This window comes from Macadamia integrifolia, chromosome 14 (genome assembly GCF_013358625.1).
Source record: "Macadamia integrifolia cultivar HAES 741 chromosome 14, SCU_Mint_v3, whole genome shotgun sequence".
Taxonomy (NCBI): Eukaryota; Viridiplantae; Streptophyta; class Magnoliopsida; order Proteales; family Proteaceae; genus Macadamia; species Macadamia integrifolia.
This window is the reverse complement of record NC_056570.1, coordinates 32,205,871-32,233,574: the sequence shown is the minus strand read 5'-3', so window position 1 is coordinate 32,233,574 and position 27,704 is coordinate 32,205,871. Positions and strand designations below refer to the sequence as shown.

The window sequence follows — 27,704 nt, the reverse complement described above, 5'->3', positions numbered from 1 at the left end:
TCCTTCAGAAGATTAATCATCTGTTCCGCTTCTTCGTCGTCAAGGGTAGTGCCAATTTTAATAACTCAAGTATCCTCATGGGTTTGCTTTGTTTTATTAATTCTTGATATTTATTAAGATCATCATCGGAAAAATGAGGCAAGTCATAGGCGGAATCAGAAATTTCATTCATAAAAGGTGTAACAGAATCGACATACAAAGACTTTGGACTCTCCTTAAGAGGGGAGGCTGATACAAAATCATAAATAACAGATTTGACTATAGACTCGATAATTGGCTTGATGCTTTTGCCAGGGGTATTCAGGTTGATTGACTCAAAAGCATGAGCAAACTTGAAGTTTTCTCCAATGCTTATCCAATTCAGGAGTGGTTCAGTGGCTTGATGGATGAGGAGGTGTGGCAAAGGGCCTTCCTCTCCTTCTGAGAAAGTTGTTGCTATTTCTTCAATGGCACAATGGTTCCTCTAGACAAGTGCCCTCATCTTCACGAGTACTAGTTGATTAATCCCATGCTCTTAGAAGCCGAACTTTCTGAGAGGTGAAGATTGGAGGAGACTGCTCAATCCTCTCTATGAAGTCTATCTTTTCAATCCTATTGAGGGAAGCCATCCCATTGCCTCGATCACATCTTTGACCACCTTCACGAGACTTCCCACTGCAGTTGGTTCAGGCACAGTACATATAGACCATCATTCACTGTGCTCTTCTTTGCTTTGCATACACACTTCTTCCTTTGAAAGGATGGGGCCTGAGCTCATGCAACTCTCAGGCTCTTGGCTCTTGTAGGATGGAGCAAATGAAGCCTTTCACATCAAGGGAAAGTGGTAGACTCCAGGTGAGACTTATCTTCTTTTCCCATTTCCATTTTAGGATGACTCGAGGACTTGGCGATTCTTTAGATTGGATTATTGTTGTGGGTTACCAGAGGTGAACCCATCTTCAATCATTATAACTTTTGATATCCTAGTAATGTAGTTGTCTTGGTTACTTTCCTTAACCAACATTTTCTATTGTTCCACTTCATGAGTCACCCAATCGAACTCTTCTTGGAAGAACACTTCAAGTCCTGGTTACATTTTGGCGGCGATTTCATCAAACCATGGCTCCACATTTCCATAAAAAGGGAAGTCCTCTCCTTCTTTCACAAAGTACCCATTGAGAGTAGGGTAGTAAGTGACGGAGATCTTCCTAGTAATCCTTAGCACTTTCTGCCCTTTGACAGTTGGGGGAGTGTACCCGAGACCATTCTTCCCTTTGTCCACTGCCAAACTAGGCTACTTTGGAACTCCTTGATGATATTTCCCTAGCCCCATGCTAGGAAAGTACTACATATTCTTCATCATCTGATTCACTGGCGGACTCTAAATGGCTTTATAGTTAGTTGGGATGCACTCCTTTGGAGCTTCTTTGGCAATGGCTGCGCAAGTGGTGTCTAATTCAAAACCACTCAGTTGCACCTCTAGGTCTTATTCTTCCCCATTTTCAATGTTGGCCAAAGTGTTAACCACTTCAGGATCTTTGGCCACTAAGACCACCTTCCCCTCATGAATGAACTTCATTTTTTGATGGAGACTAGAGGACACCGCCTTCGCAGGATGCAACTAAGGCCTTCTCAAGAGCATGTTAAAAGTTACCGGTATATTAATGACTTGGAAATCAACATCAAACTTCACTGGGCCAATCTTTATAGCAAGGGTATTGATGCCAAGGATCTTCCTCTTGGTATTATTGTATGCCCTTATGGTTTGGGTGGTTGGCCTCATTTCTTCTAAGTTGGTGCCAATATTCTTTGTTGATCTCAATGATAGCACATTCAAAGCGGACCCATTGTCAATAAGAACCTGGGGAACCACTTTACCTAGGCACCCAACTGTAATGTGGAGAGCCCAATTATGTGTCGTATGTGCTTACCCACAGGCCCCGCACCGTTATATCGCCCCTCGGAGGTAAGTGGAGGCCTATTTCCCAAGAGTATAAAGGTCATCATTGAGATGGGGATTTGATGATGGTCCAATATGGGGGATTAGGATCTTACAAAAGGGTTTGGATTCGCCACCTTGGATTATGGGCCTAGGACCCGGGGGTGGACCCATTTCCTGGAAAAGGGCCCAAAAATTGGTCTAGTCTAGAGATTTAGGGTACGTGTCAGGTTGTAGAATTGGGAAGGTGTTATGCACCCAATCTACTTGGTTTAACCGGTCTTTCTACTAGATGCTTATGAACGAACATTTTCTACAATTTATTCCTATTTTGCATGCATAGCTAAGTTATCACACATATATACATTGACTGAATTTAAATAATTACATACACTAAAACAAGGTCGATATAAAGTCTACATTATGCAAATTTGGGTGAGAAATTATACTTAAGCTTAACCCCTGTATCAAGTCAAGAGGGGTGGACCCCCGATTGGTGCTAGCACAAACTTTCTTATGGACTCTCCCAACCTAGCTTAGGGGAAGATGGTCTTGACCTCCAGCTTCCTTTTTCAAGAGATGCTAACTGCAGTAATATTCGGACAGAGTTTCGACTAGGAACTATTACTTTCGAGCTTAGACTGAGGTGTCAATTCGACAAAGCTTCTGCCAGGGATGGGTTACTTTCAAACTTCGACTAATTTGACAATTCGATAGAGCTTCCGCTAGGGATGGGCTACTTTTGGACATTAGCTAAGTTGGCACTCCGACAGAGCTTTTGCTAGGGATAGGCTATAGGAGGGCTAAGCTGTGGTAATTCGGTGGAGCTTTCGCTAGAGATAGGCTACTTTCAGACTTTTGCTGAGGTGGCACTCTGGTAGAGCTTCCATTGGGGATAGGTTATAAGAGGGTTAGGCTGAGGTGGCAATTTGGAAGAGCTTCCACTAGGGATGGGGTACTTCTGGACTTTGGCTAAGGTGGCGCTCCGATAGAGCTTCTGCTAGAGATAGGTTATGGGAAGGCTAGGTTGAGGTGGCCCTCATATAAAGCTTCCATTGGGGATAGGCTATGGGAGGGCTAAGCTGAGGTGGCACTCTGGCAGAGCTTCCACTAGGAATAGGCTATGGGTGGGCTTGACGAAACTCAAATGATTGAGGAACTTCAAAGGCCCAAAGAACACTTCGAATCTACAAAGATCACTTTGAAGCCTTGAAGAACCTCAAAGGGGGGAGACTAAGGCAAAGTTTCTCTGACACAAAATGTTCACTCAAAAATTCATATGATTAAAGAACTTTGAAGGCCCAAAGAACACTTCAAACATTATGGAGATCTCTCCATAGACTTGAAGAACCTCAAGGGAGAGGGGAGGAGAGAGGGCAGAGCTTCTCTACAAGTGATGCTCACTAGGAGGCTTAAGTGTCCAAAACTAAAGGGAGGGAGGTATTATAGATTTTTGGACTAATGGGGAGGAAGAGGGATTTCCTTTGCCAATGGGGTTAAAAACTAAATTTTCTTAGCCAGTGGGATAACAAAGTGAATTTTTGGGCCAATGAGGTGAAGGGTAATTTTCTTTGGCCAATGAGGTGAAAAGATACTTTTTTGGGCCAATAGGGTGAAAGGAGTAATTTTTTTACCAATGGAGAAAAAAGATGCTTTTTTGGCCAATAGTGTGAAAAGATATTTTTTGGGCCAGTGGGAGGTCATGGTGTAAGGTACGCTAGTGGGACAGTGCATAGTACTCAAGCGGGTGAAGAGGAAATTCCCTCATAAATATGATCATCAGAATGAGGATTTCAACCACCGACGGGGGCACACGGGTCAAGGAAAAGGTGCACGGGGTAGGGCAAGGGCACACGAGGTAGGGCAGGGGCACGGGGTAGGGTAGGGGCTCGTGGGGAAGGGCGGGGGTGCGTGGGGTAGGGCAGGGGCACGCGGGGAAGGGCAAAGGTGCGGATGCTCATGGCCAAGTATAGTTGCTTGTGAGGACGGGGTTTGAGCGCTAATAGCAAGGTGTGGGTGCTTGCATGGTGGGGTTTGGGTGCTCAAGGTGTAATTTCTAGGAACAATTACAGAAGATTCGATAGTTTGATTTTGATGCACCATATATCATTGGAATCGTAATTTTGAGTAATATCCATCTATATGGTCGCTTTGGACTAGATTACTTCGTATTTGAGAAGTCATAATTGGACCCTTCTTTTCTCTCACAAGGGATTTTTAGGATTTTTGGGTGAGTATGGAATGTTTCTGGGTTGGGTTACCTCAATCAGTTATCATCTCTATCGATAAAAAATGAGAAGTCACGCCCAAGATCCGTAAAGGTGACAAAATTGGGTGTCTACACCCTTCTCATGACAAGCCATCAAAATCTTATGAGAGAACTCACTTAAGTTATCTATTTTGTGTAAGAAGGAGAAAGGAACTTTGCCCAATCAACCAGAGCCTACCCCTAGGCATCATCAGACTATTAGTTCACAAGCACCAACTAATGCATCACTGAATATGGTACAAGGTCAAACCCAACAAGGATCCTCCAACCAATGTCATATTTTTTATGCCCTTAAGAGTGGCCGAGAGTAGCAACAGAGTGTTTCTAAATCTCCCTCATCTATTAGTCCATTTAACTCTCCTTCTGTTGAGGACACAAGGGTGCCTCTTGTTCTAAGTTCATCTGATGAACCTAAAGATTCTTTTGAAACTAAAGATGATTGGTTGAGGAAACCTAAAATGATTCTTTTGAAAAAGGACAAATGCCTAACAGTCCTTATGTTCCTCCTATCCCCTTTCCTAATCGCTTGGTAAACAAAAAGAAGATTGCTTCCATGGATAAAATTTTTGAAGTCTTCAAAAAAGTAGAAGTGAACATCCCTTTTTTAGATGACATATCCCAGATCACCGCCTATGCAAAGGTCCTGAAAGATTTGTGTACTCACAAATGTATCACTAGTGTACCCAAAAAGGTGCTCTTGGCAGGTAACATTAGTTATATAATTACTCAGCCTATAGCCACCAAGTATAAAGATCCAGGGTGACCTACCATAACTTGTCATAGGAAACACCTACATTGAGCATACCTTACTTGACCTTGGCAAAAAAGTGAATCTTTTATCTTACCATGTGTATAAGCAACTAGGATTGGGAGAATTGAAAGCCACTAGGACTACTCTTCAGTTGGCAGATAGGTCTGTTAAGATTCCTAAAGGGACGGTTGAAGATGTCTTACTTAAGATGGGGGAATTTATTTTTCCTGTTGATTTCATTGTGTTAGATACCAAGCCCTTCTCAACCAAGGATGAGATCCCAATAATTCTAGGAAGACCATTCCTAGCTACTAGCAATGCATTAATCAATTGTCATAATGGCTTCCTAAGGTTATCTTTTGGCAACCAAACTGTTGAGTTTAACATGTTTACGATAGGCAAACATCCACATATGGAAGAAGAGATCAATATGCTTGAGGATTTGTTGGATTTTTTTGATGAGTTAATTACCAATTTTGATATTGGTTTTGATTCAAAATTCCAAAAGTGTATAGATAAGTTGGATGATGATAGTGAAAATTTCTTTCTGAAGCCTTGAGTATTCACACACCTATGGAGAACTTAGGACCCCATTCCAATCCTATCCCCAAAACTTTTATAGTTGAACCTCCTAAGCTAGATCTTAAGGAGTTTCCATCTAATTTGAAGTATGCTTTCCTAGGGCCTGACTATACTCTTCCTATAATAATTTCTTCAGATTTGACTTCTAGCCAGGAAGAGGAGTTACTTAAAGTGCTAAAAGATAATAAGGAAGCCCTAGGTTGGACCATGGCTGATATCAAGGGAATAAGCCCTTCTATTGTGCAACATCATATACATCTTATAGAGGATTCCAAACTATTCACGGAACCCTAAAGAAGAGCTAATCCAGTGACGATGAAAGCCATTAAGAAAGAGATCCTAAAGTACTTGGATCATGGAATAATTTATCCTATTTTTAATATTCAATGAGTAAGCCAATTCATGTAGTGCCCAAGGAGTCTGGTGTTACTGTAGTTCCCAATCCCAATAATGAACTGATTCTAACTCGTGTCCAATCAAGGTGGAGAGTGTGCATAGACCAGGAAAACTTAATGCAGCAACCTGGAAGGACCACTTCCCATTGCCATTCATTGACCAGATATTAGAGAGGTTAGCTAGATATGAATATTATTATTTTTTTGATGGAAATTCTAGCTATAACCAGATCCCAATTGCTTTAAAAGATTAACATAAGACCAATTTTACATATCCATATGGAAAATTTGCTTATAGGCATATGTCCTTTGGGGTTTGCAATGCCCCTGCTACGTTCTAATGATGCGTGATAAACATTTTTTCTGACATAGTTGAAAAATTCTTAGAAGTATTTATGGATGACTTTTCGATTCATGGAAATTCCTATTCTGAGTGTCTTCACCATTTTTCCCTAGTTTTGAAAAGGTGCATATCTAAGAATTTGGTTTTGAATTGGGAGAAATGCCATTTTATGGTTAAATCTAGGATTGTTTTAGGCCATATAGTATCCAATGAGGGAATTAAGGTAGATAGAGTCAAAGTAAGTGTAATTGTTAATTTACCACCTGCCCAATCTGTTAAGGATGTCTAGTCTTTTCTTGGTCATGCTGGCTTCTACAGAAGGTTTCTGAAGAAATTTAGTTAGTTAGCCCGACCTCTCACCTTACTACTTGCTAAAGATCAAACTTTTGAGTTTTTTACAGAATGCCTAGAATCCTTTGAGCAACTTAAGAAGGAGTTAACTAATGCACCCGTTATTCAACCACCTGTTTAGATTAAACCTTTTGAACTCATGTGTGATGCTTCTGATTTTTCCATAGGAGCGGTTTTGGGACAAAGGTTAATAAGCTATCCACTGTCATTTACTAAACTAGTAGGACCCTAAATGATGCACAACTTAACTACACTACCACTGAAAAATAATTTTTAGATTTTGTGTTTGCATTAGAAAAGTTTCGACCTTATTTAGTTAGGTCACATGTGGTGGTGTACATTGATCATTCCACTCTTAGATACCTTGTTCAGAAGAAGGATGCCAAAGCCCATCTCATTAGGTGGGTTTTACTTTTGCAAGAGTTTGATTTGGAAATTAGGCATAAGAAAGAAAGTAAAAGCCTAGTTGCAAACCATTTATCTCGGCTTCCCAATTCCTTGACTGTCGATTCTCTAGTCAATGAGAATTTTCCTGAAGAATAGTTACTTGCAGTGTCTAATGAACCATGGTTCGCTGAAATTGTCAACTTCTTAGTCTCAAGTGTGACTCCGGATTACTGGTCCACCCAAGATAAGTATAGGTTTCATTTCCAAGTTAAGTATTTTTCTAGGATGATCCTTATTTGCTTAAATGTCTAGATCAGATTATCCGACGATGTGTTCCTGATCATGAGCAGCATTCCATTCTCTCTCTTTGTCATGATCAGGCATGTGGAGGCCATTTTAGTGTGAAGAAGACTGCAGCCAAAGTTTTACAGTATGGATTCTATTGGCCTAGTCTCTTCAAGGATGCTTTTGTGTATTGTAAGTCTTGTAAAGCCTGTCAATCTTTAGGACATGTGACCAAGAGAAATAGGATACCCCTCAACCCAATTCTAGTTGTTGAGATTTTTTATGTATGGAGTATTGATTTCATAGGACAATTCCCTAATTCTTTTGAGAATTTATACATCTTCTTGGCTGTAGATTATGTTTTCAAATGGATTAAAACCATTGCCTATAAATCTAATGACCACAAAGTGGTGGTCAAGTTTATGAAAGAGCACATTTTCTCCTGCTTTGATACACCATGTGCTATTATTAGTGATAAGGGTGGGTGCATACTTTTTCAATAGGCCTTTCGAGGCCTTGATTAAGAAATATGGGATCACCTATAAGCTGGCTACACCCTATCATCCTCAAACTAGTGGGCAGGTTAAGGTATTCATTAGGCAGATTAAGCAAATTTTGAAAAATACTATCAACCCTAATCGTAAGGATTGGTATAATCGATTGGTGGATGCCTTGTGGGTGTATAGGACTACTTATAAGACTGATTTGGGTCAATCTCCCTACCGTCTGGTGCATGGAAAGGTATGTCACTTACCGGTTCAGTTAAAACATAAGGCATTTTAGGCTATCAAATAGCTGAATTTAGATCTGTCTACTGTTGGTACTCATAGAGGACTCCAACTAACAGAGTTGGAGGAGATTAGGAATGATGCCTATGACAATGCTAGGATTTATAAGGCGAAAACCAAGTGTTTTCATGATAGACAAATCCTTAGGAAGTCTTTCACTCCTAGTGATACGGTTTTGCTTTACAATTCTAGGTTTCATATTTTTCCAAACAAGTTGAGATCCCATTGGGATTGTCCTTATATTGTGTAGACTATTTTTTCTCATGGTGCTGTTAAGGTTTTGAACCCTAGCACAGGTGCAATTTTCAAGATTAATGGTCAGCGTTTAAAACCATTCCTTGAGCTTCCTACTGCAGCTAGTGAAGCAGTCATGGATCTCCAAGAACCTCTTTACACATATGACTAACTTCTACCCAGGTATTACCTCCTTTGCCTTATCTTCGCTTTTAATTCTTTCCATGCATTGAGGACATTATATAACTTAAGTGTGGGGGAGGGAAATCAGTTTCTTTTTGTTTTTTACTTTTTCCCTTTGTTGTGTTTTTTTTTTTTTTTTTTTTTTGGAGCTTGCTAAGGATGAATCCTACTTTGGCTTTCGGCTAATGATCATACCATTCAGTTACTTGATGTATAAAAGTAAGAATTTTGATTAAGGTACCTATCTTGAACACATAACAACCCTGTTGAGAAAAGAAACGAGCCTATGTCTTGAGGTGGGACTCTCTTTTGAAAAATAAGAGACCCTTGTTTTATGATGCTAGACCATATGTAAGTCTGTGGGTTCCTTGTACTCTTGATTTGGAGTCGAGTCCTTCTTTTTAGATTGGCAAGATTTGATAAATACACAATTTTAAATGAAGTGTGGAAAGTGATATAAAAGTTGATTTCCTTGGAACTAGATAGGACATTGCGCCTCAGGAAGCGTGGTGTTTTGATCAAAATTCTTAGGGAGGAAACTTCTTAAAGAACCCTAGCATCACTGTCTATGTGGGCATATACAAAAATCGAAGCTACATAGTAACTTGGGTGTCTAGTGTTTGCTCCACCATGTCATTCAAGCCAGCAGTAGTGGAGTAGGATAGAGTTCATTATAAAAAAATAAAAATAAATAAAAGAAAACAAATAAATAAAGAAAACCACACAACAAAAAGTATGTGCAAATGTCATCAATGCCATGGTAACATGTTTGGTTGAAAACAATCCAACGCCTTAATCCTTGGTTCCCTACTACTTTACAAGTGATTTTTCCTTAAGATAAGGATGTTTTGCAAGAGACAAGGTGAGTTCTGAATTAAGAAATATGCTTGTGCCTGAAATTGATATGGGGTAATAAAAATTCAAGTGTGGGGATCCCTAGATCAAGTGTAAGAGGGATTATCTTTATTCCGGATCAGTATGGCCCTTACCTTTAGCCAAGGTTGGATTTTCTTTTCTTTTCTGAATTTTGGTTGTATATTCACTGCAAACACCCATGAGACACAACTTGTCCACTAGGGTAACCTTAGGGTTTAAAGGCTCGTTGCACATGCTAAGTGCAACTGTGATTCCTACGAAAGTGAGTTAGGTTTTTACCTTTTATTCTTTTTCTTTTTGTTTTGCTCGAGGACTAGCAATGTCTAAGTGTGAAGGAATTTCGATGAGCACATTTATCTGTGAAATCTTCGGTAGTAAAGTATGCATTTTTACATATTTAGAATGAAGCTACCTTGGGTTTCTTTCTTTTTGCAGGTTTTATATTTTAAAGGCCTTAAGGATTATCGGGCATCATATCTTCAATATTACACGTAAAGAGGTCATATTTCTTTTCATGGTTGCAAAGAGGATGAAAATCTGAACAAGATGGACATGTTGCATTAAAAGTACATATCCGTTTGGTCACCTATACAGGTGATTATTCTTTTCGGGCCAGAAAAAGAATAATAGATCAGAACTGAACCGAGATGCAAAACCAGTTTGTTTGCAGTTGTCCCAGGTGTACAAGGAATATTCCAAATGTCAACAAGGATCGATGGATCCCCCTTGAGTAATTGAAGATTCTATTTTGGTAACAACTATCTAGCATAGTTGGTAAGTTATGGTGTGCAAAAATCTCTTGCTCATTAGGAGGTCTCAAGTTCGAGCTTCTTGGCTATTGGAGATTTTTTTTTTATTAGAAGATGTCCTAATTGATTCTCTTTCCGATTTTCTCTCTTTTCTTTCTTCTCTCTCCCCTCCACCTCATCACACACGATCACCAAAGGATTCCCTTGGGCATCCTTCTCTTCTCTACCTTATTTTTTTTTTCTCTTTTCTCTCTTCTCTACTAATTTCCACCTCATTACAATAGAATTTCAAAAGATCCTACCTTTTAGAAACCAATTTGTTGGCTTCCCTCCCCCATTCTCTATATAATAGAATCAACACAAGGGGATGGCACAATTCTCTTTTATGGTTCCCTCTTTTCCTCTCTTTTTCTCTAGTTTTCATTATGCGCTCTCTTTTTAGTTCTAGTTGTAGTTTTTAGTTTTTTTCTTTAAACACTTTTGTAGGTTGGTTTCATTGAATTAATGCAAAGTCTTTTATGTTTATTTTTTTATGCAATTCAAGTTATTCAATGGTGTAGTAATTTTAATTTCTAGTTCTAGTTGTAGGTGACAAGAACAAGCTGTGGAACATCACTTTCAAGTGTAAGTTTTTCTTCATGATTTTCTTTCTCCGGGCCTAGCAATTTCAAATTTGATTTAGTTCAGATCTAAATTTTAGGGTTGGTAGTATTTCAAATCGATCAAGTTTTCAGTTCAAGGATTGAAGTTCAGGTAAGTAAGCTTCTTCATAAATCTTATCATCCCCCCTCTAATTCCTTCTTCATGTACCCATTCATTCTTAAATTAGGCTTTTATTTTCAGTTTTTACTTTGATGCTCTCTTTCCCCCAAGGTCCTTGGCTAGATGCATATGTTGGCTTTACCCCTCTCTAGCCATGGAACCATCATTTTACTTTCATTATTTATATTGCATTCCTTCCCCTAAAGCCAAGTAGATAAGCCCTTGTAAGAGTACTCTCTGGTCAAGTAAGGAAGCTCATATTATTTATAGTGCATTCCTTGGGCTAAGTAGAGATACCTACTTGTGTGCCTCTCTCTAGCTTTATTTCCTTTTTTATTTTATTCATTCACTTTTCAGCACCTTTTATTTTACCACTTTTACTTTAATTATTTTATTTTTAATTGCGTGGTTTGAATATTTAAATTCATAGATGATGAATGGTTAGGGTTAGATGTGAATGGTTAGGTCATTTAATTTTTATTCCAATTTCAATTCCAGTTTCCCTAGATGTGTTGGTTAGGACCTTTCTAGATGTATCTGTTTTAGGTCAGTAGTTAGAAGTAAAATACCATAATCAATCGTTACACTTTCGCATTACTAAAAGAAGCTAAAAATAAAGTGGCTACTCTCCTTGTGTTTGACCTATTAGCTACATTTGTTCCGTACACTTGCAATTACTTTTAAAATTAAAAAACAAGCCTCTGTGTGTGGCATCCAACATCTGATGTTCAGACAGTAGTATCCACAACCATCTTGCGGGCTACATAGCAAAAAAATTTTATATTCTACTAAAGAGAGCCCTTCGCATAAATTGCTTTGCCAGATCATGAATTAGTAACTGCATCCAATCTCCAAAAATGTCCCAATTGTTTTGAACTTTCTATTTTTGGAATGGGATATTTACGAATCCACATGAATAGATGAAACCTTATTCTCTGGTATTTACATAAGATCACTATATTCTAGCCATGCCCCCGAGAGGCTTCGTTGATCCATGATATGCTCATCTTTCGTTTCGAGGATGGTAACACATGCAATAGTAAAATCCATTATTTTATCTCAGCCGGCTTCAAAGCCCTGATGATTAACAATCAATCTGGGATAAATAGTTTCTCATGCTTTACTTATGTATACTTTGACTCAACTCTTGTACCTTGAGAATGAGACTCAATCATTTTATTGCGAACTTTTAAGCTGTTTTGTTTCAGTCATATGACTATCTACTTAAGTTCATCAACTGGAATGATGAATAGCCCTTGAAATGTGCTCCCACAAGAAAGGTCTCAGCATTGGTCCTTTCCTCCGTCGGGCCCTCGAAGCTTACTAAGTTTCCACGAAATAAAGAGACGTCGTTAGTGGGTATGTTAGTTGGAGCACAAAGCAGCTCCAAGAATTGATCTTTGCGATGCATTAGAACATGGAGAGGTACTTCGATAGCAGACCTCTCAACACTGGATTTCAATGCCGAGAACGAATATCTGAGTTCCCAGGTGGGCAAATCACCATTGTCAAGGTATACTTGAGCATTATGGAATGGCTAGCATCTACACGGGTGTGATCCAATTGGGTAGGCAAGTGAAGAGGATCGAATGGCAGCCAGAAGGTGTTGTGAGGTTGTTGGAGATGTAGAGTAATGGGGGTTGTAGCAGTGATAGGCTTGTGAGACTGTTTCAAAGATGGTTCAGAAATAGTGGCAGATCATATCATAGTGATGGTGTCATTGTTGGGGGGGGTGGGTGGGGGGGTTTGGGAAAAGTAAGGTATGTTTAATCCTCCACTTCCCACGCACAATATCTCTTTCCCTCTCGCTCTCGACGAGGGTTAGTATTACTTATTTACTTTTCCTCTCTTTGTTTACAGATCACAAGAGAGGTAATATATTTCTGGAACAAATCTATCTGTTCCAATGTTTGTGTGTGTTGAGTTGGGTTTTGCTTCCTCCACTAGATTTTGATCGGTTAGTTGATCGAATATGATAGAGCCTCTTTTCACACAGTGCCTCAGGGATGGCTTGAGATTTCGTTCCGAATCGGAGAAAGCCAAGCTATCATCCTATTTAAATTACTCTCCTATTAAACTAGCCTTCAATGGTGGGAGCTTCTGCAACTTCAAGCAACTCTCCTCTGTTCCTATGATTAGAGCTACTTCTACTGTTACAACTACCCTAGAAACTTCTGAAGCGTCTGAGGTCATGTTCCAGGAGACAATTATGTAGAAACGAACTCAAACGTTTCATGCTGGTCTCTAATTTCTTTTCATATTTTGAACCCCAAAACATTAGTGGGTTTGTGAATTACTGCAATCATAGTCATGGGAAGAAGATAAAGTTCACTAAGGTTCTAAGGAGCCAATGGGGAAGCAATCCTTTGTTCATGGGTTCTTACAGCTATGTAGAAATGGGGTCGAGCGACAATTATTTGGATTTAATGGTAGAGCCATTGCCAAAAAATAACAATAGTGACTCTGTTGAAGGAGCTTCTCCTTCTCTTCTGCCTCTTCAAATTCTATTTACAAGGGAAGCTACACATAGAACACATTACTCTACTACCCATGGAGCTTACTTTAGTGGTTTAAGGGACCATCTCAATTTGGTCACCACTGAACTCTGATGTGTGAATTCTCCCACCAATTCTGTCTCCTCCTTCCACAATGCCGGGATAGAGCAACATGGAGCACCGGAATGGGGCACTCGCATGGGAGGGACCACGATAACCCATGTGCAAGGATGGAGCACACTCGGCGGTTGCGCAGGGATGGAGAAGGGATTCAGCTCCACTGTTTTCCACAGTGAAGGTGAGGGCTGTGAGGGGTTAGGGTAAAATGGGATTGGGTTTATATGTTTTAATCAAAATGGTAAAAAGCAATTCATATCCTCAATTAATAGAGACTGACGGTAATGCATCGAGCATAATTGTACAGCCACATCTATCAATCGTTCTTCAAATGTTACTTCAGAGTTGGTGTCAGCTTTTCTCTTCACCCTCGTTTTCTTCCCCGCCTGGGACTTCGTCTGACTCTGACCAATCTTCCTCTATTCGGATAGGGAGTGCCGAATGAATGAATCTGTAGGATCTATGATTGGGTCATCCCCACTTATGGCACATACCGGGTGATCGGATGGGTCTTTATATAAAAAACACCCGGACATGTCCTCTTCGTCAATATTCTAAAATTCATAATTGTCACTGTCATCTTCTTCCTTAAAGCCTTCACCATCATCCACTTCCTCTTCATCTTTATTGTGCTCTTCATTGTCATTGATTCCCTCCTCGTCCAAGCACTCATAATACTCTGAGCGTGTTGAATGGAATACTTTCATAAGGTCGTATTTTGCATCATATCCTTAGAGTTTGTTGATGGCATAGGATCAAACAAGCCTCTTCTTTGATCTTTTCACCAACTGTCAATGCCATCACTGTCTTGAGTAACTCATTTGTGACTTCTTTAATCACCGGCAAAGGGTTATTTTTATACTTGACAAGACGTATTAATGAAGTAATGAAGTAGGATTTATTCTTGCACCTCCCTTCTCCAAAACATTCATCAAACCAATTGATGAGGTAAAGTCTGGAGATTTTGATAATGTGAGAATGTCACTCCAGCTGTATCCATCCACCCATCCTTTCTTGGGCTCATAAAAAAGGGGATCATACACCAATCCTAAGCTTCATAATGATCGAGAGTTCGGATAATATGGTGGAGATGATGGATATGAAGTGGGATGGTAAGAAGGGGATGTTATGTGGGAGATTGGGTATTTAGACAATGATAATGGATGGTAAGAGGGTGATGAGGGATAAGACCTTGGGTGGTATGATGGAGATTCTGGTAGTGGTGGCAAAGGTGGGTGATATGAAGGGTCACGTGTTGGTGTAGCAAGTAAGTATGAAGAGGTGTGAAATGTTGGGACTTCAGATGATGGTGATAGTGGTCGAGGAGGACTGGGTGGTGGTGATAGGGGATAAGCGGGTGATTGTCCCATAACTCCCGATACTCCTTTGTTGGCGACTCTTGAGGCTCTTTTAGCTTCTTCCCTTGCCATTCATGCTCTATTTCCCATGATTTTTCTGTAAATACAAGAATTCATAAGACCCTTCCAGCCCCTTGGCCGAATGAGTTGAGTTGGATCATTCTGAGCCTCCTCGTCTTCTAATGCATTAACTGTCCCATGATCTGGGAGAGGATTAGTCATGACATTTGGAGCTTGTTTGACCTTCACTTCTCTAGTCCCATTGTCTACCAAATCTTGGATGGTATGTTGCAAGTTAAAACATTGCTCTGTAGTATGACTCTTCTGGTTATGATAGGCACGAAACTCATTATTCTTATACCAAGATGGTAGGGGATTGCAAACAGGTTTCGGAGCAACCGTGCCGAGGAGACCCTGCTTCTTTAACTTCTCATATACTGTAGCCAATGTTGTCCCCAAGTCTGTGAACTACCTTTTTGGCCGAGGGACCCTTTGGGCAGTGATATCTACTTGCATCACAAATGGTTGAGGGTGATATGTGGCTACTGATGTTGCTGGTTTCTAAACTGTATTCACTGTACTTACTTCTGAATTGTTAGCTCGCCCGAACCTTATGATCTTTCCAAGTCCTGAGTAACTACCTAACACCAAGCATCCCTTAGTAACTTATTCTTGACATGAGTGATTGTGGCTATCAAGGCATCGAAATTTTGTAAATTTTGGTAGTAGAGGACCTCATAGTATGGCTTGGAGAGATTTTCAATCAACAACTCCACCTACTCTACCTCGGATGGGTGATCTGCCATTTTGGCGGCCTTGTCTCGGAACCTCATTAGAAATGTTGTGAATCCTTCTTTTGGCTACTATCTTAAAGTTTCAATTTTTGCCACTTTACATCAACCTTTATATTATCGGAGTATTGCTTAGTGAAAGCTCATACAACTGTCCCCTATTCTGAGTTTGCGCGGGTTCTAATTGCATAAGACACCTCAAGGCTGGTCCTGATAGAGTCAACATGAAGGCTTGGCCCATCTGTTTATTGGTAAGCTGCCATGATTCGGCGTTAGTCACAAACATTTTCAGGCTAGCCTTGGGGTCACCTGACCCATCAAATCTATCAGTCTGTCACTTAAATTTCGAACTCATGCTCCAGAAAAGAAACTCATCTCACTAGGATCTGTGGTTTGTCCTTCTTCATTCTTTCCAATTCAGATCATATTTTCCAGTTTCTCCAAATGTTCTCTCATTTTCTTCTCTCTATCCATCTCTGGAGGTTCATTTTGGATGTGAGCGATTAAATCCTCCTCGCCCTTATCAATCACAAACCTAGGAGGAACCTTGGGAACTGTGGATGCTCCCCTTGGTGTAGCAGTCCTAGTTTGCTCAAGTTCTCCCATGAGAGGGATAGAATCTATCCTTGTCGGGTTTCGAATCACATGCTTATTTTAAATAGGGATTGGGTCAGCCCTAGGACGATTTTTAGATTTCTTGTAAGATCTATGCCACACTCCATTTGAGCTCGCCTATTTCAACTTGCATTGTTTCCAATGGATGAACCCATGCTGCTTCTGATGCATCACTGCTAACTGACTCTAATAATTGGCTCCATTCTGACTGAGTCCTAACTACCTGATGAAACCAAAAGGGATAATATTGGACTTAGGCGAATTAACCGGTTACCTTGACAAGTCCATATATACGACGGGAAATCTTTTGGAAGTGAAATTGTGCTTGATCCACAAAGAGGGCTTGATTTTAGATTTTTATTTTTTGATATTTATATTTTTTTATTTTAGCAATCAAATGTTTCACACAAAGTTAATTAGCACGATGATAAAGGTTTAACCACAACCTGAGTTCTTGGTTAAAACCAAATCAAGACACTCAGAAGCAAACACAATGATCCGATGAAAAGAATTCTCATAAGATATTCTATTCCATTGGGTTTTGCTCTCTATGATTTACCCCACTTGATGTTCCTTTTCTCCAGATGTCCATAGAACACATCTCATTGATGATTTGACATCCTGTACAATTTGATGGGAATCACCCCAGGGTTATACATATCGAACCATTGAGATGAGATTCTTACTTTTGGGAAAGAATCTTTAATCGAAACCCACTTGAGAGAACATTTTCCCAAAGACTCGAATACATTATAAGAAAACTCCAACCTAGATCTCATACAAATCTGATTAGTTAGCTTGTGGCGTTCTTAGGGATTTTTTATCTATTTCCTACATAATGCGACGATGCAATAGAACTGACCAACTATCCTTAATGGAATTTATATACTCAAGGTATGTGATTCTTTTATATACCCGATGGTACAGTGTCAAGGGTGTAACATATCACTACCTATTACTCGTGACTACCCATGAGGTTAAACAACTAGCCACAAGGTTGATAGAACCGTGCCGTGAGTGGGTGCAAAAAGTGTAATGCAAAAAAGTATCACCATCCGATCTCAAAATGCATAAAGTACATGAACCTCCCTAAGGGTTTTGGCACAACAATGGTCATCCTTGTCGTACAATTGTGCTTTAAGCATTCTTGTATAGGAAGTGGCTATCATGCAATCTCATAATACTTAGTATGTCATCCACGGACCTCCCCAGGGGTGCTAGCATGACAGGGAGTATCCTCGTCACATGATTTCACTTCGAGCACTATGCATGATGCGGTTAGTGCATACAATTGCAAGCATGGGTTAGCCAAACATGTCTTCCTACAAATAAATTGAAGGGGAATATTCTTACATTTAATTGGTAGCATCTAATGTTGGAAGTTTGACAATTCATCAGTGGAGTCGCCACTATAAGGGGTAGGGGTAAAACGGGCTTTATAAATCGCATCTGCGGGCCCCTCACCATCATATCACCTCTCAAAAATACTTGGAGGCCTATTTTGTGGGGAGAAAAGGAGGGTTCTTTCCCTTTTTGGGTCTTCGTATCTAATAGTAATTTAATGTCCAATTCAAGGATTAGGAATCATGAAAAATAGGAGTCGCCACCAAGGGTTAGGGCCTAGGACCTGGGGTGTGGGTTCATTCCTATCTCGTACAAAGATTAGGGTAAGAGTCAGGTTATGAAGTTGGGAAGGTTTTAGGAACCCACTTCACCCGATTGAGCCGGTCTTCCAATTAGATTTTTAAATATGAATATTTCCCAATATCTAAACGACATGCTTGACTAAATATTTAATATACAACATTATACAAATACTATATTAAGTAAAATTTCTACATTATACCTACTCTGTTAAGAAATTATACCGGACCTTGACCCCTGTTTCAGGTCAAGAGGGATGGGCCCCAGTTGATGTGCACGTAATCCTGATGAAGGCTCCTGACTCAGGTGGGAATAGTCTCGGTTGCTTGCTATTCTTCTTTGGAGAATCTAGGCCTTCAATGATACCTCAAAGATCCGACATGCTTCTCAAGAATCTCCAAAAATTTTGGTAGAACTTTGATGTGTGAAAGTAAAAGTCAGATCTAATCAGGCAAAGCTTTAGCCTTAGATTGAACGCCAGGCTAGGACCATCGGGCTAAGTTAAAAATGAAAAGGGCTAATGGTTGGGTGAAGGAACATACTAAAAGTGGCAAGGGAGGCTAATGATTGGGAAAGGATCATTCTCTCCACACTAGGCTCTCTCACAAGGGAATGGCCAGGCAATCATGAGGCAGAGGGGGGGTCTCTCTATGTTCCTTTCACACTCTTAAAATGGCAAAACAAGGTGCTATTGATAGGCTTTTGGACCCATCCGCATGAATTTTGACAGACCTACCAAAAATGAAATCTTTATATGCCGGCCCTCCATCAAAAAAAGCAGTTTTTCAAGGATCCAGACCAAATTGGGTGAAAATCAAAAGGGAATTTTGTAGTCCCACCAGATATTTGACAAACCTGGGAAGAATCTTTGCTCCAGGGTTGGTCCAGTCTGTCCTGATCTGACTTCCAGGAGCAATTCCATGAGATTCGGTGGTCCATTTTCACGTGTAATATATCGTCGAAATTGTATTTTCGAGCACAATCCAATGGCATGGATTTCGAGCTCATTTTTTCTCTCGTAAAAACTTGAGATTTGCAAGGAAGGATTTTCTACCATATTATATGCAAGCTAGTGGTGTTCCAACAATCCTTATTCATGCCGTTCCCACACTATTAGAGAATACTTAGAATCGATTCTTCAATATATAACACGCTAATATCACGTGCCACAAGATCGAAAGTTCTTGGGATGGATTAGGGTTTTGGGTTGAATTTAAGATTTCGTGTTACTGTTGGGTTTCAGGTTAGATTAGGGTTTTAGATGGATTAGGATTTTGGGTTGCTACCGAGTTTCGGTTTGCTACCGGGTTTTGGATTGGAGTAGGGTTTTGGGTTGCTGTCGGGTTTCGTGTTGGTTCTGGGTCCAGGTCATCATTAATGGCTTAAATTCTCCTCCGATGTAGAGTACAAATCTCGATCATTCCCTATTTGTCATTATTGTCAGAATGGATGGAAAAATTGAATGTCTATAACAGTGGCCAAAGGATTTTTCATAAGATAGAAGTACAAGTGGCAGTGATGATCTGTGGACATAGTTAAGCAGGGGTCCCAAGCTGGACGACTATGGGATTTATTTGATATTCATTTGGATTCATAGAAATTTTTTTTCTTTCTACAAAAAAAATTAGGAAGAACACTCGAAGTGAACTTTTCAATAATTATAATGGGAATTTTATTCTTTGTTCTTAACAAATGGAAATGCCAGTTTCAATTTGGAAAATAAAATTTCAAGAAAGAGAAAATAAAATTCTTCATTTGCCCTTTGTTTTGTAGTCTAATGCTGGCTGAGGACTGCTGCATATAAGATCTGATTCCAAGTGTCAGGAACACCAGCAAGGCACCAGTGACTACAGTCCATGTCCAAGTGCCCACCATACCCATAAACTGAGGGGTGTCCATCTTTCCTTAGTTGTGAGAGCAATGTCACGTCCAGCAAACATACTGGTTTCACCATCCTACTCAACACTTTTTTCACTACGATCTCTGCCGGGTGTGGACCTCCTGGATACCTTGATCCAGAAACTGGTTGTTTCTGCGTCCCACAGTTTTCTTGTGGCTCATTCCAATCATTCCCACTGATTTAATAAATAAATAATTAGAAATTGGTAGAAAAAGAAATAGAGAAACTAATTAAAGCCATTGACTCTTGATCATGAGAAGTTAAACCAGTAAATTTCAGCGAAAATGAGTAAATATAATAGCTCAAGCCTCAAGGTTTAACCTGAAGTATCAAAATTATAAAATGGCTAATATGGAAATTATCCTACATGAATACAAAATGGTACATTTTCTTGTAGGGGAGAGTTTTCTATCCTAGAGAGCCGCTCTTGCATTGCAGGAAGCATTAACAAGGATGAGATTTTTATCTTTCATGAGGGTGGACCAATTATTTCATAGGGGCATGTGTTTGGGTGCAGGAGTGGTGGCTCCTTTTTCCCATAATTTGTAGAAAAAATGTTTTTAGTTCAAGGGCATGACCCATGCGTCAGCACTCTGGTCAATGAGACCAAGTGTGCAGGCATCAATCAGGAGGTGTCTAGTGATCATTTCACACCCTCAATGTTTGGGTCCAGGGATGTGCTCCTAGAGAGTGAATGCACTCTCTTATTTGTAATATGGTGCACTTCCTCTACTCATTTTCGATTGAAAGTTTGCTAGTGAGATAGTCCGTACATTACCAAATTAATGGGTTACTATAAATGTACGGACAGGTCGTGAAGTATTACAATTCACTATAGGAGTAAAATTTATTTGCATTTTCTTTTACAGTACATATCTATATATAGTGTAACAGTTAAAATATAAGCTAAATATATTCTTTGCTGACTTATAGCAAAAAAAAGGTATAACGGTTAAAAAGAATATACTTAGTGTGATCAGGAGAAACCCCTTGGAAGAAGACATTGGTTCTTTTAGGATCAACGTTGGAGTCTATCCATTTGGCCCACGTTGATAAACCCTTCTCATAGGCAACCAAGCGATCCATGTCTTTGTAATACTTATTTCCTTCTTGAATAAAGTCCCATCTGCAACAGAGAACATACATCTCATTGTTCACAAATTAAGTTGTTTGAAAGGAACAAGAGGTTAGTGAAACAAATTTGAGGTATTAAGAGCTCTCTCAGTAGTACATACGGTTGCTTTCTTCCAGTGTGGAGCCACCAATGCCATGAATTGAATATAAGAGTATCAGCACCCTGCCATATTTTGCTGCCCTCAATGGAGTCAAGTTTAAGAACCCGGCCAATCTTTTCGGCTACTATGTCCACTAGAAATGCATATCGGAAGAACATCACTGAAACGTTGTATTCCTGCAAAAGGCAAGACAATTAATTAACTATTTGCTACTGTTTCACCTAAAAGTTCAAACTTGTAAGGAAGGACAATATAAATGTATACATCAACACCATCAACAAGCAAACACGGCAGCACACTATTTGAATCTTCTTAGGTTGAGCTCAGCCTAAAGCCTACCAAGACAAACCTAATACCATAGACTTGGACTGAAGCCAACCCAAGTTAAGCCCATAGCTTTTGCAAGGGAAAAGACCCTAAATTTCATTTATTGCTTTCACCCAAAAAGGTTTTAAAACTTGGGATCGGAGTGAGTATGTATATCTGCAATCCGTCTCAGGATTGGATGATGCTGGTGTATATGATTCTGATCTATACCATCAATATCATATGTAATATCGGCCAAGATTGGGTTAGACCAGGTGATCATGGCTCTCGGGACCAGTTGTGTCTTGTATGAATTTCAATACTAAATTTTTTTAAATCTTAACATGATTTTTTGGACTGAGTTCTCCTTCACCCATGGTGATCCAAGGATCTCTTCTCTGACCACCTTTATTGTGGTTGGATGAAATTCTTAGGGTAGTTTAAGGGCATTTTGGACTTATGCAGCAGAGTATTAATTATGAACCACGATGAATCATAATTATCTCCTCTATATTGTAAGAAATTCTCCTTACCCTATAGGAGTCCATCAAACTGCATTAAAGTTAGTGAATCTCTCTTTCCCCAACAGTGATGAGAAAATTAGTTCATTATGATTTTATGAGAGGGAAAGAAAAGGAAGAGAAACAAAGGTCACTTGTAGAGCACCCAATACCAAAATTAAAATCTTGACTTTGACACATAATTGGGACTTGATATTTAAGAGAGAAATGAAAACTTTGTCTATCAACGTTCTTTATATTTAAGACACAGCTGGCTGTGAAAATACTCAACACGAAGGAGACAGCTATGTCTTTTCACACCAATTGTATTTAAAAAACCAGGAATATGCTCGTTTTAGAACAGAACTAGTAGTGTTACATGAGTCTCTAACATCCACTATATTGAACGATTGGATAAGTTGAACAAGCAACCACAACTACGACAAAAGGTGCACCTCTTCCCCAATATTTTTGTGTAGGTGATGATGACATGAGGTCAGTAGGAGGTGTTTTGACATGGTAACCACTTGTACCAAGACAAGGGCAAATGATTGCAAAGTGAAATTGCCTTTTTACATTTCTTTCATTACTTAATAATAATGGAATAAAGTAGCTTACAAGAAACACCAAATGCACACATACACTCGAGGAGAGAAAGTGAGAAGGAAAATATTGTTGTGAGGTTGGTTAGCATAAGAGTGTAATTTTACTATTTTTTCCTTTTAGTATAACACCTTTTTTTTTAGCGCGAGTAAATTCAATCATTTCACAATATTGTATACTGTATTAAAGAACTTTTTATTTTTAAAAATCACTTTTATCCCCACATTAAATAATACATTGAATAATTTGTAAGAATAAGACCAGAGGCAGTTAGAAGAGAGTATGGATCAGATTTTCATACAAAAACCATTCTCGTATGGTCTTTTCCATTCAGATGGAATCCCCTAAAAGGTTTTTCACTAGATGGATTCCATTTGTGGATCAAACCCGCATGAGAATGGTTTTTGTACGAGAACCTGATTTGCTCTCATTAAAAGAAGGTTACAACTTAGTTTATCACCACTTTGATGACAAGTCGTTCCTTGTAGTAAAAGGGAACTTGAGAATAAGAATAGGGCTACTCATCTTGCATATTATTGTCCTTATTAATGTCACGTGAAAGTGAGGCACAGGACCTGTGCACCTAGGAGATACATCTACAAGTTATCTCAAAGTTTATAAAGAAACTTCATCATACTTTATACTTTCTTTGTAAAGTTTTTTTGTTAATCATCAAATACAAGAAGAGATTTGAATACCTTTTCTGACAAGAAGAAAATGATCACTTTAAAATACCTCTATTTAACCCAACAATTGTTCTATTGGCTGGGCTTAGAAATCGTTGATCTAAGAAACCACTTCTTCTATGGGTGCCTAGAAATCAAACACTTCCCTTATGATAATGATGATTATAAGGATCACTTTCTAACAACTGTGAGCCAACCATTTGTGAACTCGTTGAGATGAGATTTGAAAAACCAAGCATTGGAGTTAAGTGGCCATTGCACTACTAGCGTTATGTAGGTTGGCCATTGACTACATGACAAAAAAAAATATATATATATATATATATATAACGATAAGAACCAACTTGAAATGGGACGAAATCTTTAACTTTAGAATCCAGACGAATAAACATAGAATCTTAGAAATATAAAAATTCTCAAAGTTTTTATTTATTTTTATTTTATGTTTTCTAGTAGAACTTGCTATAAGAGGTCAATTCATTAATTTAATATTATTTTATTGACTAAAAGAATAAAGTAAAAGTTTATTATTATTATTATTATTATTTAAGTGCATAATTGGTATTAATTGGTTGATTTAGATTCAAATAAACTCTAATTAAGGATTTAGGAGTGGGACATGAAGATGAAGATGATGGTAGAGGGAGGAGCTAACCGTGAAAGTGAAAATGGAGAGGCTTTCTCTTCTCACATCGGTGTATTTGGCGTTTGGTACTGATGTATAAAGCATGCATGTCAGCGACTGCCATTGGTTTAGGCTTAAGGAGTCCCCCACAAACATGATTTTCTTCCCCTTGTTTCTTTTTAAGAAATCCTGACCGTCGAACCTGCATATTGACCACTTTTCACACTGTAAGTTTCTCAATGACAGAAATGAGGGAGATAAAGCATGACATGAGCATTTTGAGTGGTGGAAAAAGGTAAAGGAAATTATTTGTTCCTTCCAAGTTCCAATTGAATGGAAGCAAATGATGATGAACTCTCTATATGGCTAATTAGGTATGCATTTTTCCTTTTTAGTTTTCAATATGTTGAATATACTTGCTAAAAGTGTAAAATTTTTTAAAGGGAAAAAGTTTTTTTTTCCCCTTCTAAGGGGGAGGGGGAGGGGGAGAGAGTGCCTTGTGCTTAAACATGATCATCCCCATGAAATGAAAAATGACATCTATGTGGATGGTTCATCGTATGCTCCCATTCATCCTTGCGTATGCTAAGAATCTATACTCCCTCACAAAAAAACATTTACATTTTTTCTAAAACTAATTTTAAATGGCAAAAAAAGGATTTTTGATTGTGCAGACTTTGCACCCAGATACAATGGACGATACAAAAACGCCACCAATATTTATGGCCATGTGTGTCTCTTAGCTCCGTGCTAGGAGCCTTCTTTTTCCCTTTTTAAAAATACATGGGAAATTCATATTGATCTAAAATTTTAAGTAGTGACAAATGATGATGGGGATGACTTATCCACGAGTGGAATTGACTGAAAATTAAATTATAGAAAACAAAATTATCACGGAAGCAAGAGAACAACACCATTGTCATCATCATGCGATGAGGATTGGTATTGGGTCACTGTTTGAGTTAGACCATGGGCCCCTGTGAAATATCTTTTTTTTTTTTTTTTTTCTGGTTGGTTGATTGTGGGCCACAAAATCATGGCCCAAACCCACCAATCCCCCTTTGTCATGGTTGGCACCAGATTATCATTTAAATCCTTAACAATATTCATTACTTCTAGAGCAAGCAAAGCAGAGAAGAATAAAAGGTATGGTTGGATAATGGTTTATTATTATTATTTTTAAATTTCTTGTAGAATTCTACTTTCAAGGAAAAGAAAATATCAACAAAATATCTTTTTTCAATCTTAGCAACAAAAAATCAAGATAACCTGCTTTGAACTAACTGTTTCCATAACCAACTTTGATCAAATGTTCGTAACCATTGGATTATTATTCTTTACTATATATAATTCTTTAAATGAATAAAAGAAAACCAATTATTGAAATTTTTTTAAAGTCATTACCATTAATTATTTCAATTTGATGCAAATACTTGAATAATTAATTATTCTCTTGTAACTAATACAGGTCCATTAGCTAGCCCTAACTCTCGACTTATGAGCTAAGTATAATGCTATTATGCAAAGGAGGAAAAACTTGTAAATGAAATCACATGATTTCAATTAGTTGCAACTATAAAATTATTAATCCGCTTAATAACTAACACGGGCTCATTAGCTAGTATTGACTCTTGACTCATGAACTATCAAGAATTTTTTTTGGTAGATGAACTACCAAGATGGGTACCAAAGTAGTCAAGATCTCCTCCACCGTTCATAAGGTATGGGAACCACCTTTAGAGTATGAGAACCACACCCCATGGATGGTGCGAGATGATAATGGATTTGCTGCACGTATGTTCACTGCCTATACACGTGAGAATTCAATACCTGTTCCTTTTGCTTCCTTTCTCTTCACCCTATAAATGGCAAGAAGTGGGACAGGTATTGGATTAGTTTAGGGGTGATAATCAGTTGGTTCAGGCCTAATTGAGCTTGCCCACTTTAGCACCTCATACCGGCATCATATGCAAGGCATAGTCCTATTTATTATCAGTCGGTCGAGTACTGGTCTTTAATCAAACTACCAATAATCGAGCCTTAGACAGACCTTAAATGGGGTAATTAGACATTTATCTCAAATGGGCTCTAATCATACTATAAAACAGTTCTAATTGAGCTTTAAACATGTTAATAAAAGTAAATAGACAAATCAGGCTTTAAATGTACCAGGATAGTAATCAGTCGGTCCTAATCTAGTGCTTGCCGTATTGCACCCGTGCATTAGGAATAATCGATTATATACGGGTCAGGCTTGAACCAGACACATTTATTCGGGCTGAATTGATTCGGTTTTAAATGGCCGAACCAGACCTGAAACTGACACATGTACGTACAAGTGAACCTACGTTCAGATTCAATCTCTTGGATGGATTGGAGTGAGATGAACCTCTCTCCCAAAAGTGCAAAAGAAAGAAAGAAAAGCGTGTAGTCGGTAGATACCATATGTCGGCAAAATCATTGTACAGTAGCCGAGGTCTACAAATTTAACAGTGATAAATGGGAAGGTGAAAACGAAAAGTGTGAACTTATTAAAAGAGAAAACAAAAATGGTGGTGCGAAAAGGGTGAAAGTGTAGTACCTGGGTAAATTGCAGTCACTGGGTTTCCATTTGTATTTTTGATAGAGCTTGTCTGGTCGACCATTCTTTTGGCAGTTGAATTCTTTTTCGATGAATGGGCATTTGTTAGTATCGTACAGAGGATAAGACACATCGAAAACCCAACTCCCTTGGAAGTAATCACACCCACCACTCTTTTCTATTATTGCTTCCACCACATTTATAGGTTGGAGAAGAGCCACCACCACCATTACCACCACCGCCAGAAAAGCTTCAGCTCCGGCATGAAAACTCAGAGCCATGGAGGGAGGATAAGACACCACCTTGGTGTCGGGCTTTCTTTCTTTTCTGGAGGAAATGATGAGAGTGAGACTGAATAAGAAAGTCTATAAATAACCCAGGAGAATTAAATAGAAAGCCAGAAGCTGGATTAGGTTTTGCCCAAATCTCATAGTAGCGAGTACTTACAGTAGTAAATGGTTTTCAAAAAATGATTTTTCACAATTCACACATTGCTAAGAATCTGGCAGTCGAGATTTCCTTCTTATTTTGTCCCAAAGAGTCAGTACTAAGAATGGTAGGGTGAAGAAAGCAAGAAATAAATGGGTGTAGAGAGAGAGAGAGAGAGAGAGAGAGAGAAACTAACAAATCTTTCTGTTTACAGAAAGTAGGATTTTTTTTTTTTTTTTTTTTTTTTGGGTTCAATTATTTCTTGTAGGAAAAGAAAAGGGGAAACGAAGCTGAACCGAACTGGGCCGTTGAATACCCATGGGAAGCTGAACTGTTTGATTCTGATCCAACCGAGACTGAAAATTACAAGTTTGGATCCTCTGTGGCTCTACCCACATGGGGTGTCACCCGACACCTCAAATGGGTGATAGCTAATCTAGTGGAATCTCCACTTTCTCCACTTGGTCTGACACAATGGGTCAGATCAAGGGGAGATTCCACTTGATTGGCCCTGACCATGTGGAGTGACAACCCACACCGGTAGAGAATCTAAGCTCGAAAATTACAATCCATTTGTTATGCCAATGAATCAAAAGAACTACGTACGTGTTGAATCATCACATATATGCTCAGATAAATATATGTGCGGAGGATTCATTCTCTCAAATATTATGGGGGTAAGGACCGATGCTTTTACTTATGGACCTGATACAGAGTGTAAGAAGCCAAGAACGTTAGGTCTCGTCCATGGAATCATTACAGAAGCCATAAATTGGTTGTCTTTCTCTAACTCAAAAGAAACAACTCATAACCTTAGGTTTTGTAGTTTTGCTCTGATTGGTGGGCTGCTGCGTTCACTCTCTCTCCTACCCAATGCATCTTGCGCACCACAACAAATGTGGGGCCCAAGCTCATTAAGTGACCAGTTGTCTCAAATCATAGAAAG

The 27,704-nt window shown here is 39.0% G+C and overlaps 1 protein-coding gene and 1 pseudogene across 1 annotated transcript; one reads left to right on the top strand and one right to left on the bottom strand.

Annotated features, from left to right (window-relative positions):
* The window catches only part of LOC122060845, a 97,132-nt pseudogene extending 83,650 nt beyond the window's left edge, over positions 1 to 13,482 (top strand).
* A 6,035-nt stretch (positions 13,483 to 19,517) lies between these two features.
* LOC122061355 (protein trichome birefringence-like 43) lies at positions 19,518 to 26,993 on the bottom strand. The gene is made up of 6 exons (XM_042624594.1): positions 26,777 to 26,993; positions 26,330 to 26,656; positions 23,779 to 23,950; positions 21,029 to 21,204; positions 20,761 to 20,919; positions 19,518 to 19,968 (listed from the first exon to the last, which is right to left on the bottom strand). The coding sequence occupies exons 2-6, from the start codon at positions 26,608 to 26,610 to the stop codon at positions 19,668 to 19,670; spliced, it is 1,089 nt and encodes a 362-aa protein (XP_042480528.1). The 5' UTR covers positions 26,611 to 26,656; positions 26,777 to 26,993; the 3' UTR covers positions 19,518 to 19,667.
* Between the last annotated feature and the right edge of the window lie 711 nt (positions 26,994 to 27,704).

What these genes read in the sequence shown, in the direction of transcription:
- LOC122061355 (XM_042624594.1), bottom strand. Translation starts at nt 26,610, where the DNA reads ATGGCTCTGAGTTTTCATGCCGGAGCTGAAGCTTTTCTGGCGGTGGTG. An exon ending in CACACTGGAAGAAAGCAACC is followed by an intron (nt 20,920 to 21,028) that starts GTATGTACTACT and finishes TCTCTGTTGCAG; the next exon opens with ATGGGACTTTATTCAAGAAG. An exon ending in GTTTCTCCTGATCACACTAA is followed by an intron (nt 19,969 to 20,760) that starts GTATATTCTTTT and finishes TTATTAAATCAG; the next exon opens with TGGGAATGATTGGAATGAGC.